The 16,038-nt window shown below is 40.8% G+C and overlaps 1 protein-coding gene across 1 annotated transcript; it reads right to left on the reverse strand.

Moving 5' to 3' along the window:
- Positions 1-7,982: 7,982 nt before the first annotated feature.
- On the reverse strand, positions 7,983-15,409 carry LOC132568824 (glutathione S-transferase-like). Its single transcript, XM_060235006.1, has 7 exons — positions 15,220-15,409; positions 14,751-14,857; positions 13,798-13,849; positions 11,905-12,037; positions 10,244-10,385; positions 9,402-9,533; positions 7,983-8,306 (listed from the first exon to the last, which is right to left on the reverse strand). The coding sequence occupies exons 2-7, from the start codon at positions 14,835-14,837 to the stop codon at positions 8,187-8,189; spliced, it is 666 nt and encodes a 221-aa protein (XP_060090989.1). The 5' UTR covers positions 14,838-14,857; positions 15,220-15,409; the 3' UTR covers positions 7,983-8,186.
- Between the last annotated feature and the right edge of the window lie 629 nt (positions 15,410-16,038).

The raw sequence follows: 16,038 nt of genomic DNA on the forward strand, positions 1-16,038 counted from the left end.
AATGGCCATTTTTTCTAGCTGAGTTGATCTCTGCCAGATTATCTGGTGCCCTAGGCAAGATTAATTTCTGTCACTCCCCCCCATGCACTGATAACCAATTTTTGAAAACAGATGAATTGCCATCATGACTTCCAAGTGTACACACCCACACACACAAAGAAACCAACTTGAAATCACTGTTTTTTAAAATAAGTGTGAGAACAAGTAAGACAACCATCATGTATTTTCTTTCTCAACAGAAAACAGTTTTACACACAAATCACTTTGAATCATCCTATGGAACTGTAAAGTTACAATTTAAGTATCTTGAATATGCATTCTCCTTCAGTAACTACCATATTTCCAGTTGCACATTCTCATGCACTTTATTCCTTGTTTCCTTCCACACCTGCATACCAGCTAAGTGACTGACAGTTCAACAAAATAAAAGGACAGCTTCCTCTTTGTTTTGATGTTTTAATCACAGTTGCCCTGATGAAAGTGCTGAGAGGGAAATCACCTTTCACATAGAAACTTAAACACAATTATGCTTCTGAATTGCAATCCCAGCGATTTCTGGCTTCAGTATTCCCTCTATACTTCCTGCACACATTTGAAAGCATGGCTAGTGCTGGTCTCCAAGTGCTTGTGTCATTTTACAGCACTGAGCCGTAAACATTCTCATTTAGAACGGCACGGCAATGCTCCCTGTAAAAATGGGTGGCTTTTTCATCCCACCAAATGGTAAGCATTCTTGGAATATATTTACTTGGAGGAAAGAACAGAAGATAAAAAAGAGTGCAATGAATTTTTTAAAGTCGACTTGTTCAATTGTTGCCATAGATCAAGGTCAGGCTACTACATTCTAGAAGGCTAGCAATGTAATTTTTCCATTTAGAGATTTATTATCTGAAAATTAGCCCCATTTATTGCATATTCTCTTTCACACCCACCCACCAAAAAGTGTGTATGTAATATCAGTATCTCTTTCTATACTGTTTTCCTGGACAGGAAGTCAGCATTTTCAAAACGATCCCAAAGCTGCTCCAATCCCTAAAGACTATAGAATCATAGAGTTGGAAGGGATCTCCAGGATCATCAAGTAAGTCCAACCGTGCTGTGATCTGGACAGCTGCCAGCCCCGAACAACATGGTTCCTTGGAAGTAATCCCCACTGACATCAGTGAACTACTTCCACAGTAACACAGAGATAGAAGGGACAACCCCCCACACAATGCAGGGAATTCTCACTGCTATGCCCTTCCCTCACTCACTGCCCAGAGGAAGGCAAAAAAACAAAACAAACGAAAGGGAGTGTAGGAATCCCTGGATTTTAAGGAAGCTTTCTCTCTCTCTCTCTGGGGCATAAATATATCCTGAAATTTCAACTGATCTCCAGATTACAGAGTTGAGTTCCCATGGAGGGAATGGCTGCTTTGGAGGGTGGACTGCATTGCATTATAACTCTCAGAGGTCCTTCCCCAAATTCTGGCCTCCAGGCTATGCCCCCAAATTTCCAGGAGATTTCTAGCCCAATGTTGGCAACCCTAAGCAGCCACTTACGCACAATCGCATTCCTTATTAACTAACCTGGAAGAGCTATTACTCCGCTTCCGTTTTCGTAACCAGCAGGGTGAAAGAGTGTCCTCGCTTTGCCCTCAGAATCTACATGCGGAAAGCGGCAGCGGGGTGGGTGGGTGGGTGTGTGTGTGTGTGTGTGTGTGTGTTGTGCGGAAATCTAACCTTCTGTCCGTCTTTTCGCGTGCAACCTCGGAAGTGCTTTCAGTGCTCTTTTACTTTCCTTGGCTGCTCCTTTTTTGGAAGCGTCCTCTTTATCCAAGCCACAGACAGAGGTCACTGAACTCAACCGGAGCACGGAGACGCCGCAGTTGATATTGCAGAAGGAAAGAAAGAGCGCCGGACAACTTGAGATGGCGAGCCAAGTCGAGAAGCCCCGACCAGGGTCCAAAAGCCTGGAGCAAAAACGGGGCGGGCGTGGACGTGTCAATTTCCCAGCCCCCTGAAGGCTTACTTTGGCTTTGGGTTGCTGCCTTGGGAATGGGAATTGGTTTCTCTCTGCTTTGGGGGAGGGTACAGGAGTCAATGGGGCGGCTTCCCTGAAAAGTAGAAAGTGACTGACCTCCCCCCACCCCACCCTACCCTTACTTGCATCTCTGGATGGGGCACAGGTGGAGGGGAGCGCTCTCCTCTCCTGATCACTCCGCCCTGGGGTTGGGGGCGGGCCTCCTGGAAAACAAATCTGCTCACCCAGCCCACCACAGTCTCCTGTGTCCAGAGGAGGACGGGGAGGGCGCCCTGCTCTGAGCGCTGCAGAGAGGCCGGGGCGTGCAGGCACACTGACAGGCATTCTTGATGCGATTCTTCGCTCGTGCCGAGAATCTTCTTCACTTTTTTGGCTACATCAGCTCATGGGGGGCGGGGGGAGGCCTTGGGCGCCCAGGCTGGAGGAACTTCTTAACGTTGGGAAGGACGCATGCTCTTGCTTTGAAAGCCTAAGGCGAAGATTAAAAAGGAAGCTAAAGTGAGGTTATACTAACAGAACTGCTTCTGCAGTCTGTACAAAACCCCTTTAAAGGCTCATTTTAAAGCATCTTCTATTTAACTTCAGCAACTCTTCCACCAAAGTAAACCAGCCGTCACAAGCAGAAACTTCTTGTTATATAAACAAAGAATGGATTTGGATGTTGTGGGTGTGGATGTGGGTAGCATGGTTATTGCTTTGGTTCCCTACTGCAGTGTGAGCATCTCATAGTGCAATCCAAAGCACCCCCTGAAATCCATGAGTTTTGAAGTGTCCAACTCTGTTTAGGATTGTACTGTGAGGTGGGACTGACAGATCATGTAGATATTACCATATCAATGCTGCATCTTCCCAACTGTTAGAACTGAATGTCTTGCAATACAATTGGGCCCAATCCACCAAGAATCAGCCGTGACTAACCTCTGCCCTTTACACATTCTCCAGTGCATGTTCTCACTGCCCATTTCTCCACAGTTGTTCCCTGGCGGTTGAGCAATGTATATAAGCCAAGGGTAGCCAAACTTGCTTAATGTAAGAGCCACAAGGGAGGGAGGAAAAAAGATGAGGAGGGAGCGAGAGGTGGAAAGAAAGCAACTTTAACTTTAAATGCATTCTCCAAGCTGTCAGCTGGCTCGGTTTGTGTGAAAGAGACGGCTCCCGAGCCACAGTTTGGTCACACTTGGTATAAGCGCTTCCCCATTTCAGCTGTTCCCAGTAAATAGATGCTTGTTATCCCAACTGCTGCCTGAACCAAGAGGAAAAGCTGGGAATATAACTATTTTAATTAAGAAATAAATAATAACAAAAACTCAAATAGTGTACTTCCCAAAGGGCTTGGCATCTGGCGTGGAATGTTAATTTGGATTGTGTCCATCAGTTTTAAGGAATAATTCCCCAAATATGTGCTAATAAAATGGTGTCAATTTGTCTCATGGTTGCAGTGTTCCCACACAATCAGTATGAATCACTCCTGATTTCTGCCTTAGCTCTAAACACAACTGTCTGAAATGAATTTGGACTGCCACCTCTATTTTGGAGAGAAGTTTTTTTGTACCTGTAACAGCTACATGGCAGTGACTTGTGTCAACAGGTACAAATTCTCTTGTCAATTACAGTGCTGGGGAAAACAGCTTTATCTGTCATACAAGGCCTTCACTGCAACAAAGAAGAGACTAGAAGTCAGTCACATTTTGTGCCAAATTGTAGGTTGCACAAACTGTAACTTATGGATGAGACCACAGTTTGCCTTCCAAATACTCACACAATCTGGTGCGGACATATCTATTTGACATGCCATTTGTGCTCAGACAAGGCAGACAAACAGCATAGAATTACCGGGTATGTCTTTTAAAAAAGAAATGAAAGAATTATATACCTGTGCTACTAAAGGCTGTATTTATATTTTAATTTGCAAATGTGATTTGGCATTCATTGGCATGTCAACTAGATCTGTCCGCACCAGAATAATTGAGCATAAATCAACAATTAGAAGAGGCATGGCAGAAACAAATTTGGTACTTCATTTCAATAAAATGAGACATACCGTAGAAGATTTCAGATTTGCTCTCCTGGAAACCGTTAAGCATCATAAGTATAACAGAATAGATATACAAAAGGTTTTATTACAGAGAGAATCTTATTATATACATCAGTTCAATATATTAATGCCAAAGGGCTTGAATCAACAAGTACATTATTGCTTTCTGTAAAATGTTCTGTTACTTTCAGTGAACATGGAATTGACATGTGAGACTGTAACTGGCTACAGCTAGAAGGTATGGATATACAGAAGATTGCATGGGAGTGTAAATTAGGTGTGTGTTACATAGGATGAAGGATTGATTCCTATGAAATAAACTTTACTAAAAATGGTAAGTTATATTGCAGAATGATAAAATAAAAAAAATAATAAGAAGAATGATTATAAAAAGAATTTATTTTTGTTTGTAGAGAAAAGACTGAAATTGGGTGGAAATCACCATAAAATAATTATTGGAATTTTCACAAATACTAAGGTATCAAAATATAAGTAATTTTATTAATAATTTGTATATAATATGATGCATGTATTAATTTAATATTTTCAATTAATTGCAGTAGAAATAATCAGGAGTAATTTCCATGAACATTGGGGTCCAGAATTATTCATTGAAGGTCACCTTCTGAATTAATCTAATATAATGAAATTGTTTGTTTTTTTTAAAAAAATAATTGTTAATAATTAATAATATCTTATACATTGTAGTGCATTCCAGTGTTGAAGATGTTATGAAATGGAGATAATAAATTCTGGGGTCTTCATCTGGAACGCACCTTGAGCTGAGACTACTGTGTGGAACTTTTATTCATAATTGTCTAGTGTTGGATTGCTGTTCAGTTTATGTACCTACCATAACATGAAGCTGCACCAAATCTTTTAAGAGTCAAGGCTTTTAAACCCTGAGCTAATCAAAGTATTATTGAATTCGGAAATGTAGCAGCCAGTCACCTCTCTCTGCTCAACATGATGATTTTTTAATCAGATACCCCTGCTGCTTCTCTGTGCTCCCTTCTTGCCCCAAGCCCTGGTTTTGATGCTGAGGCCTGCTGTCTACCTGCTTGAAATCTGCTTCAAGGTGCTGCAAGAAATCTTCAACCTGCAGAAGACAAAGGCAGAGATTGAACAGAAGACAAAAGATACACCCAATTCAATCAAGCTAGCTGGAAAAGATTAGGCAACATCCAGAAAGATCTGAAGAAAAGCAAGAGATGAAGCCTTGACTGGAAACCAACACCTAGAAGTGATCAGATTACAATAAATGATTTCTAGTAAATTACATCAGTGTAACTTTTGCCACAAGGTATCCCCTCCCCCAACACCATTATTTGTCTACAGAAATGCCCACAGTTTATAGGCAAAGCCACCTTCAGGTTTGATACTGTTTGAAGTCAGCTCTGGATCATTGTCACTATAATAGTTTGCTGTGATGTACAGTAGGCTAAGAATGTGTTACTAGTCTAAGGTCACTGACTGAGCTTCCACAGCAGAGTTGTGATTTGAACCTGGGTCTCACAGATCCTAGTCTGAAACTCTAACCAGTACACCTCACTGGCTTTCATGTGGCGGTAGCTATGAATAGCAGAGAGCAGCTGGTTTGCCACTGGTTGCTGTGAGTTCTGACCCCAATGTAGTCAAAGTCGACAGCCCCTCACCATTTCTTTTACTGACAGAAACCAAGGCTTGATGGCTGGCAAAATGTAGTTGCCTTCCAACTCTACAATGACCACTGCATTTGTTTCTTAAAGCTATTGGTGCTGCTTCTGTTTATTTGGGGGCATTGATCTCCAATGCTTGTGCTTTTTTTTGCGGGCGGGGTGGGGTTCAGATTTTTCTGCAAACTTGTGATTTTTCCTCAGGTCTGTAGAAAGATCTGTCTTGTTTGTTCATGGCTCCAGTCTCCAGATTTAAGTGTCCACAGATTTGACCAGGTTGAGAATTAGATATATCAACCAATTACCTGTAGTTGAGGGAACTGTGCAAGAATGTCACATTTGAGCTCTTCTAACATCAAAATCATTTCTGTCAGTTGTACATCTGCCCAGCTAAAGCAATTACTAACAAGAAATTCTTGTCCATGCTGTTTAAATGCCTAGAAAAGGGGGCGGAGGAATGTCATTAGTTTAGGTAAAAAGTAAGCTGGGTAAAAAACAACATTGGAAATCCAGGAGAAGCTTCAGATGTCATATGTGCCATAGTCATCTATTCAGTGTTCTTGAGTGGCTTACATTTCAGAACATAAGAACATAAGAGAAGCCATGTTGGATCAGGCCAATGGCCCATCCAGTCCAACACTCTGTGTCACACAGTGGCAAAAATTTTTATATATACACACACACTGTGGCTAATAGCCACTGATGGACCTCTGCTCCATATTTTTATCTAACCCCCTCTTGAAGATGGCCATGCTTGTGGCCGCCACCACCTCCTGTGGCAGTGAATTCCACATGTTAATCACCCTTTGGGTGAAGAAGTACTTCCTTTTATCCGTTTTAACCTGTCTGCTCAGCAATTTCATCAAATGCCCACGAGTTCTTGTATTGTGAGAAAGGGAGAAAAGTACTTCTTTCTCTACTTTCTCCATCCCATGCATTATCTTGTAAACCTCTATCATGTCACCCCGCAGTCGACGTTTCTCCAAGCTAAAGAGTCCCAAGCGTTTCAACCTTTCTTCGTAGGGAAAGTGTTCCAGCCCTTTAATCATTCTCGTTGCCCTTTTCTGGACTTTCTCCAATGCTATAATATCCTTTTTGAGGTGCGGCGACCAGAACTGCACACAGTACTCCAAATGAGACAGCACCATCGATTTATACAGGGGCATTATGATACTGTGTTCTTCTAGACTACCTTTTCCCATTACGTGGCCTCGAAAAGGCATATATTAGCTAAGTGGCTCTATCTTTGCTTAAGAGAATTTGTAAGTACATAGCAGATGCTGAAGACTGGAGAATGCAGAAAGCATTTCAGTCTCACTAACCATTCCACTTCTGGAATGCTGATTTCATGAAGGATGGCAGAAGACAAGCAATTTAAATTCATTGATGTCTCTGCAAAAGAATTTCCAAACCCAATTAATCATAGATAGCATTACCTACATGCCACTTCTCTATGGTAAGAAATACCAGGATCAGCATTACCAAGTTTGCAGTGTCATCAGAAGCAGAATCATACCAGTGGTTTTTGGTTTCTTGGCATCAAGTTGCAGCCAATTTGAGGTAACACAATAGGATTTTTAAGGCAACAGACATTCAGTTGTCATTGCTTTGTCTCCACATAGTGACGCTGGTATTGCTTGGAGGTCTCCCATCCAAATACTGACCAAGCCTGACCCTGCTTAGCTTCTGAAATCTGAGATCAGGCTAGCCTGCACTATCCAGGTCAGGGCACTCAATGGATATAGAAGAGTAGAATTCTGTTCAGGGTTTTCTTTTTCTGGCAAAAAAAAGCCCAGCAGAAACTCATTTGCATATTAGGCCACACCCCACATCCCTGGCATCACAATTGTTTCACACAGAGCTTTTTTGTAGAGAAAGCCCAGCAGGAACTAATTTGCATATTAGACCGTACCCCCGCCCCCCCGACACCAAGCTGGCCGGAACTGCGTTCCTGTGCATTCCTGCTACAATAAAAGCCCTGTTTCTGCTTAGTGTTGCAGTATTTGCTCCAAGGGGTTAGAACGCAGTAGATCTATGTTGTCTTTGTAACTAGTTATCTTTGTGAATAATGTGTAGTCACAGCCCTGCTGATGACAATGTCTCCAACCATCACATAGACTTAAATTTGGTCTGCCAATAACTCACTCTGACCAAACTAGCAGGTATCTGTTTTTTTGCCCATCAAATTCATGCAAGTTACCATTGGGAAGAAGCATCTGTCAATGTGGTTATGGCAGCTCAGACACATCAAGCAAATCACATAGCCAAATACCAGCACAACAGAATGTTTTATTGTATTTTGAGTGTAACAGCATGTGATTGACACAATTTCTACTTCAAAAATCTTCCTGTGATCATACATTTAACTCCACATTGTCTGCTGCACTTGGACATTGCTGGCCTCATGAAATTATTTGAAGAGTGTCCCAACCAAGGCATGTTGCTTGCAGCTACAAGTAGCCATGATCCTGATTCAGGTGAATATCTTGATGGCTTCTGCAGCCTCTTTTTCACTTAAGCGTGGTTTTCTCGCGCTACCAGGCTGAAGGAATTTCTTGATTGTTGGTACGTTGCTTATTCTTCCTTTATAAGTCTAGAGAGAAAAAATATTGGCTCAAGAAGCATTTTCTAGCAAGAAAAGGTGCCATTTCCCAGGAGTCATTTGTCACCCGAAGAACTTAAGGTTATGATATATCTTCATGTACTCTGTATAACTGATTTCTTTTATACCAATAAAGGCTGCTGCTGCTGATGATGATATCCTCATGATTAGTAACAAAGCTTCCTGTGAGAAAATCTTTGGCATCTACCTAAAATCCCATTTAGTTCAAGGCTGGTTCTTGGGAAACTGAGGTCACCATTTCTGTCTCACTGAAATTCATAATTATGTTTTGGGCATGTTTGCAATCTGTTCCCTAATGGCTTGTCCATTAGGTGGCTCACGTATATATTTTAGAGTTTGTGTAATATTTCTCATTCAAAGAGAATCATATGATACCCAGACCACAGATAAGAAATTTGTCAGGTACAAAAATTTGGTTAAAAAGCAGGGTAGATGTACCCTTTAGTGCCAGATGAACATAAGCCATTCTCTTTGATGAAATGAATTATAGTAGACTGATTAAGTAAATGAAGAGCGGTAATGGTGTATGAGTTGAGAAAGGTAACTCGAGGTTCTGGGGCTCTGAGGCAAAGGGTTTTCAAAGAACAAAAGCTCCAAATATTGGATCCTTTTGCATACAGTTATCCTGATTCAGGACTCCATGTATGAAAGGTGTTTTATTCATTAAAAATAGGAGCAACAGGTATACCCAAAGAATTAATGGTGCAGCCCTTGTGGGAAAGTGAGTTAAGTGCATCTGAGATGCAGTTTATATATGAAATCATAAAGGGACAGTGAACATAGGATCCTCTGCCTTAGAGACATACATACCACATACACAACACCCACAGAAACAATTCATATTTAAAATGTTTTCCCTGATTAACTGGGGAATCTAAGCATAGAATAAGACTTCCTGCGGCTTTACTTGAAAGTAACTGAGAGCACCACTGACATGATGAATTACTGCTTTCAGCTCTGTTGCAATTTGGTCACTGGAAAAGCCCGAGCAGGGTCCACTGAACTCAATCAAGGAATGGCCTCTCCACATCTTTCACAACTTGTTAAGGGTTGTTAAGTGCTTACCTTTAAAAGTGGGAATGCTGACAGAACATCGGACTGGAGCTCTTCTACCATTAAAATAACTTCAAGCAATTGAACATCTGCTCTGCTGAACTTGTTTCCAACAAGATAATCCTGACCATGATCTTTGAGGACCTACAGAACAGGAAATATGTTAAGGAGCTCATATTATGCTTAGAAATTATCATATACAAAATAAAGGAGAAAGGTATGGACTACTTTAAAAATTCTCATCTCCCCAATTGTAACGTTCCATTGTAAGAATTTGTAACAGTGCTCTTATGGGTTGACCTGCATAAGATACTATTTTTGTATCATATGTCTTTCCAGTCGCTTACTCTAAGAGAAGGATAATTCTGCTGAATCACTGCATTGAGAGTGACTCAATATGCCAACTGGCCAATGGAAAAGTTTAGAGCAGAATAATCTCACAGAGGAGGATGCCTGTTGCATATATGTATGATCTGTACTATACACTATACTTCCTGCACTATACTTGCCTTGCTGCAGTCAACAAACATGCAGATCAGGATCCCATATATCTGTCACGAGCGAAAAGTTTTGCTTTTAGAGTGGAGTGTGCTTTCAGTAATACAAAAGCATTATACCTCAGCTATCAGAAGTTTCAGAAATCCTAGATTAAGGAAAGGCATTCTGATGTGCTATACTGAGGATTTCAATTGGATTTTACAAAGCACAAGTGAATTTTATGTATCTGAGAAGCTGTACATATTAGAAATCATGAGACTGAAATGAGGGATCATGAAGAGTTGAAATTGTCAAACCCACTAGAGCATTACTGAGCTTCTCATCCAACTATGGTTGTAAACTAAGTTGCTTCATACCTTTTCAAAGACTGGAAAGTATCTGGTGGTGGCCCTTTCAAGGATCAGTGCAAGATCTTTTTCTTTGGCATCTGCTGGCTTGAAAGGATGAAGCATGATCATTTCACCCAGATCCATAATACTTTCGACGTACATATCCATTCTGAACAGAAGAGATTGTAGAAATAACACCAGATATCTGGTGAGCATTAACTTGTCATTTTAAATACACTGAATTCAGAGTAATAAGGCCAGTTTCTTTAACAGTGGAAGTATTCGTTCCTCTGAATAAAGTAGACCAATCTGACTGCAAATAAATAATAACACTTGGAATATATTACATAGAACTTTTCAATGTTTAAAACCATTTACATACAATATCTTCACATGAAGTATCTAGGTACATGTATATCACCTGGTCAGATAGGTTAGTATTATTATGTCCATATTGCAGAGAAGGGAGATTGCCTAAGGCCATGTAATAAACTCACAGTGGAGGTAAGGTTAATGTTTTATTTTTGCTAACTTCAGCAAGTGATACCCATTCCCAAATAAAGGGAAAGAGTGAATACACAATTTTCTTGACATGAAATGAGTATTTACCCCATTGGGACAGGTTACAAACTGCTTGCCTCATGATCGTCCCAGTGGGGCATATAACAATTCAGTGGTTCAGGTTCAGTTTAAGAAATTAGTACTGAGAGTACTATGTATATACAAACATCATTGTTCCAATGCTAAGAAAGAAAGAAAAAAACCCTCCATGAACTTTTGAAAAGAGAACTCCCAATGTGTCATCTAGTTTACAGAAAACAAAGAACAAAACCTGTTTTGAAACCACATGAAACCACTGTCTAACAGGAAAGTACATGTGTGATAGGGTCTGTCTGTGATAGGAACGTGTGCTATGATGATGACCTTGCAGAAAAAGCAAGATTTTTTTTGTAGGAAAAAGTCCAGCAGGAACTCATTTGCATATTAAGACACACCCCTGACACCAAACCAGTTAGAACTTTGTTCCTGTGCATTCCTGCTCAAAAAAAAAAAGTCCTGAGAAAAAGAATTCAACTACCATGTTTGCTGAGGGAAAAGACAATTCCCTCTCACCTGTCATGACTGAAAGGTCAAATGGGTTCACACTGCTCCACAGTGCCCTTTTACTTTTTTACAATTCAGTGGTTCAGGTTCAGCTTAGGAAATTGGTACTTAGAGTACTATGTGTATATGAAGCATCATTGTTCCAGTGCTAAGAAAGGGGGAGGGGACCTCCATGAACCTTTGAAAAGAGAACTCCCAATGTACCATTTAGTTTACAGGAAACAAAGTACAAAACTGTTTCAATAGTGTATGAACCATATAAAAGGAAAGTGTGACATGAGTGCATGTGTGACAGGAACACGTGCTATGGTGATGCCCTCGCAGAAAAAGAGTTCAACTACCCTGTTTGCTGAGGGAAAAGATATTTCCCTCTCACCTGCCATGACTAAGAGGTGAAATGAGTTCTCATTGCTCCACAATGCCCTTTTGCTTTCTTTTGTCCAAGCTGATAGTGGCCCTGGGCTGAAATATGCAGATTCATAATTTGTCAGTCGATCTTGCCACGAACTAGAGATTTTGCCTAACGTTATGTATAGTAAGCTGAAATATGAAATAAGTAGCTAGTGTTAAAAATGTTACAGTACAATGCATTCTCCTTGAGGTCTTTCCCACAGAGTTTGTATTTCGCGGCAATGTAGTTGAGGATCGCTCGGCTCTGCACCATTTTCATGCCATCGATTTCCACCATGGGCACTTGCTGAAACAGCAGGGATCCACCTTGAGAACAGAAGATGAGAAATTACTTCAGCTATATCCTGACAGAGGATTCCAGAAGCACATCTCTTGTTCGGAATTTAAATCTCACCCCTGCATTGTGCTTTTTTGTTGTTTTAAAGTTTCTTTCCAAAGTGAAAAACAAGATGCTGGATAAATAATATAGTTTAATTAAGGTTGGTTGGCCTCCTACTGCCTAAGATGGATATTCAGCTAAATTTCAGCACCAACTCTCTCCTGGATAAGAAAAAAAAGGTAAATGTAGTCCCCTGCGTAAGCACCAATTCTTTCCGACTCTAGGGTGATATCACATCGCAACGTTTTCACGGCAGACTTTTTTACGGGGTGGTTTGCCATTGCCTTCCCCAGTCATCTACACTTTTCCCCCCATAAAAATCTGCTGAAACCCCCAAATAACTTAATAGTTCTCAAATTAGGATGCAGTAAAAGTCTTAACTATTGTTGCTGTCCTGAAACTGCAGAGGTTTCAACAAACATTTATAGAGGATTCAGAGTATGAGTCCATTCCTGTCATTTAAGCTGCTCTGTACTATTGACCCTTAAAAGCCACACTACACATGACAGTTAGAAAATGGGTTATATCTGAGTCTCCCAATTTGAATTTTAATCAGTCAGTCACATGTCAGCATCAGATTCCCTGCTGGGAGCTCAGTTTCCAAGCACAAGGTACAGGCGGCTGATTCAGACTGGGACTGTGGAGTACAGGAAGAAAGGGCTTCAGCTTTTCCCCTGCACCAAATTTCTTGACCACAAATGGCCCAGCGGTGCTAATTTGCTCCAATAACAGGCAAAGAAACTTTCATCTCCTTCCCCAAATATACAATTTGGTGGCAGGGACGGCATGGTAACTCTGCATTCAAAGCTATTCTTACCTATAATAATGCCAGTATAACTGAGCCTAAACTAAGAATCTGAGAAAACTGGTGCATAGCAAGGACAGTTTTGAGGACATTTGACCCAAACTTCTCAAAATGGCCCACCTGCTCTTCAAATGCTGCTGTACAAAGAACCCAATCAGTCTGCAATCCTGCTTTATGGTAATCTTGACATTATATTTGGTGCTATCCTGATGTCCAAGTGTCATACTTAGATTAAATCAATTCTGAAAGCTATATTCACGTGCACAGAAACAGACTTATAAAATATTCATCTTACCTTTCTTTAACTATTCTTTTTTTTTGTTAAATAATTTTTTATTAGTTTTTCCTTATATGTTACTACATTGAAATGACCAATATAACCAAGAAAACATAATATTTCCACTTCTCATCAGTTTTCTCAAGTAGGTCACTTTGTAGAAACCAAATTATATTTACGGTACATACAGAGGTAGAGAGTAAACAACTACTCAATATCTTTTGTTTGAGGGATAAATCTCCGTTCTCCAATACTAAGACCCTTTTAAATTGATAATACACATTCTCTTACAAATTTTGACCTCTATAATATTAACTAATAATTATAAATTCCACCTTTTAATTTTTATTATCCATTCACATAATATATTTAAATATTCTATTTTGGACTATTTTAGCTAATCATAGAATTTCTTCCATTTAGCTAGCGCCTCTTCCTTAGCTTTACCGTTTACAATATCAGTCAGAACATCTAGTTCTGCAATCTCTAAAATTTTTCCAATGAGCTCTTCTTTTGTGGGTACATACGTCTGTTTCCAGTGAGCTGCATAGAGAATTCTGGCTGCAGTTAAAATAACATACCAAATATTCATCTATTTTACTCACCTTTCTTTAACTTTTCTAGGTCTTCCTTTACTGTAATGAATTGTTCTTCATACTGGAAAACAATAGAGCCAAAAGATGCTAGGAATCTCACAAATGTCAGAGAATTTCAGTTTCAGTTCCTAATTTATTTCCTCTTTTATGATCACTTTAGGAAATCTTGAGAGAGGGTTATCAGGTATGATGTTGGAGACAAAGGACTGTACCCAACCACTGAGTATTTTTCAGCAGGAAGACACATCTGCTAGGAAAGGAATTTTGACCAGACTTCTGGAACCTTCACTCCACTTGCCATTTATTATCTAATGTGCAACATATTGCCAGATTTTCACAGTACGTGTAAAGGGGATTCTCTTTGGGAATAATGTTCGCATTACACGTGTTGCTTTAGAAAAGAACAGAAGTCCTTCATTGTGAAGGAACTCCATACAGAATAGGATAGAAAAGAGTTACATTTTGTATCTGAAAGCTGAGGTGCAGTATGGTTTGTGTCTCAAAGCAGTAGTGTAATATAAAGGGAAACTATCTGTAACTGGCTGTGAGCAATCAATTTAAATAATTCAGTACCTTCAGGCCAGTTGGGGAACTATCTTCTGCCCTGTGCAAACATGAGGTATAGGAACTATCACATTTTTATCCTTTCTCTGGGGAGTTCAGGGAAGCACACGTAGCCCCCTCCCCCCCAACTGTATCCTATCATGACTTTGTGAATTAGGCTGCAATAGAATGACTGTCCTTTGGTTACCAGGGAGGGCTATGGTTATGTAAGGATCCCAATTCCAGCCTCCCCAGCCCTAAGCTTACTCTGTCACCTTCAGTCTGCACTCAAATCAGCCACTGCCTACAATGTAGAACCCGGAATAAACGCAGCTGTCTTCAACAGTTCTCCAAGCCAGGGCTCCCCAAGAAATAAAAGCAATAAAAAACAAACAGTTCTCCGAGCAACAAAAACAAACCTCAACCCCAGCTGCTGCCAATAACCACCGAATGCTCTCCATGCGGCCTCTTCCTTTGAAGTAATGGAGTTTGGGTTTACTGGCCATGGCTATAAATTCTTGGGTTCCTGTTCAGATTAGAAGAGACAATAGAGATGAAGAACCTTCCTGCAAGCAACACTGTGCAACCTTCCTGGGATACTTCTCTTTGGTGGCAGTAGCAAGAAATTATGTTATTTTTAACATAGCTTTTTTTGAACTCCTACTTGCTACACCATTCCTGGCTTTGGGCTCTGTAGGTAAAAGGGGGAAAGTTTACAGTTGTGTAAGAATGGGCCCATTCAAATACAACTTTGCCCCCCTGAAAATACCCCCACTGGATCTCAGCTGGGACCAAGGGCTTGGCTTGGTCCCTGCAACTTGTCTTCCCTCAAGGATGAGGTCAGCAACTATAGACTGTTGAATACGTTTCCTAACTCAAAGTACTAACCTCTGGAATTCCTGGATAGGTTCTTCTGTGGCAGAAAGTTGAATGGGTATGCCTCAGGCTTATATAGCTCTAGAGCTCCACCTAAAATGAGAGCAGTCAATCGGGAAGGGAAACTCTCCAGAGCAAACCGAAGGGGAGGGAGAAATCTGCTCTGACTTTTACATGACTTTTCACCTACAGTACAGCTGTCTTACTGATTAATCCATAGAGGGAAAGGCTTTCTCTTGCATATGACATGATGTAACACAGTGCAGATATGGGGTAATGCGTTTAATCTAATCACTTCACGCCTGCTCCTGGTGACTGATACACCAGCAGGATGGCTGGCTTACAACTTCCTGAATTCTCCTTTGCTCACAGGTGATTTGGGTCCTGTGCCCGTTGCTGAATCCTTTGAGTCGGAGTGTGCAGAGCAGCACGATTTGACCTCCACCCCCTCTTTTCACACACATCCACTTTATACAAGCAGGCAACCCCAGAAACACATTCTGGCATCTCTACTGGTTAAAAGTTTCCAAATCAATACAACTGGGAAAGATGTCTGGCTGCAAAAATGAGAACTTCTGCCAGGAAGAGTGACGGGAACTGGGCTTGATGGATCAATGTTGTAAGTAACTCAAGATGAAGCAGTTCAAGCTGTTCGGGATTTTAAAGGGAAAGGCAAAGGGTTGGATCCAACCAGGTTTCCCACTGGCAAAAACAAAGGAGGGGATCCTTTTTTGGCCTCCAGCAAGGCTATTCCATTGATCATGGGAAGACCTGTATGTATAAAAGCTACGTGGGATGCAGGCTGTAGTAAGGGAAAAGCTGAGATAAAAA

This window comes from Heteronotia binoei, chromosome 1 (assembly GCF_032191835.1).
Source record: "Heteronotia binoei isolate CCM8104 ecotype False Entrance Well chromosome 1, APGP_CSIRO_Hbin_v1, whole genome shotgun sequence".
NCBI lineage: Eukaryota > Metazoa > Chordata > Lepidosauria > Squamata > Gekkonidae > Heteronotia > Heteronotia binoei.

Coding starts and splice junctions, on each gene's coding strand:
- LOC132568824 (XM_060235006.1), bottom strand. CDS start 14,837: ATGGCCAGTAAACCCAAACTCCATTACTTCAAAGGAAGAGGCCGCATG. Junction 12,038..13,797: donor CCTAGAAAAGTTAAAGAAAG/GTGAGTAAAATA, acceptor TCTGTTCTCAAG/GTGGATCCCTGCTGTTTCAG. Junction 10,386..11,904: donor GACCTCAAGGAGAATGCATT/GTACTGTAACAT, acceptor TCTTCTGTTCAG/AATGGATATGTACGTCGAAA.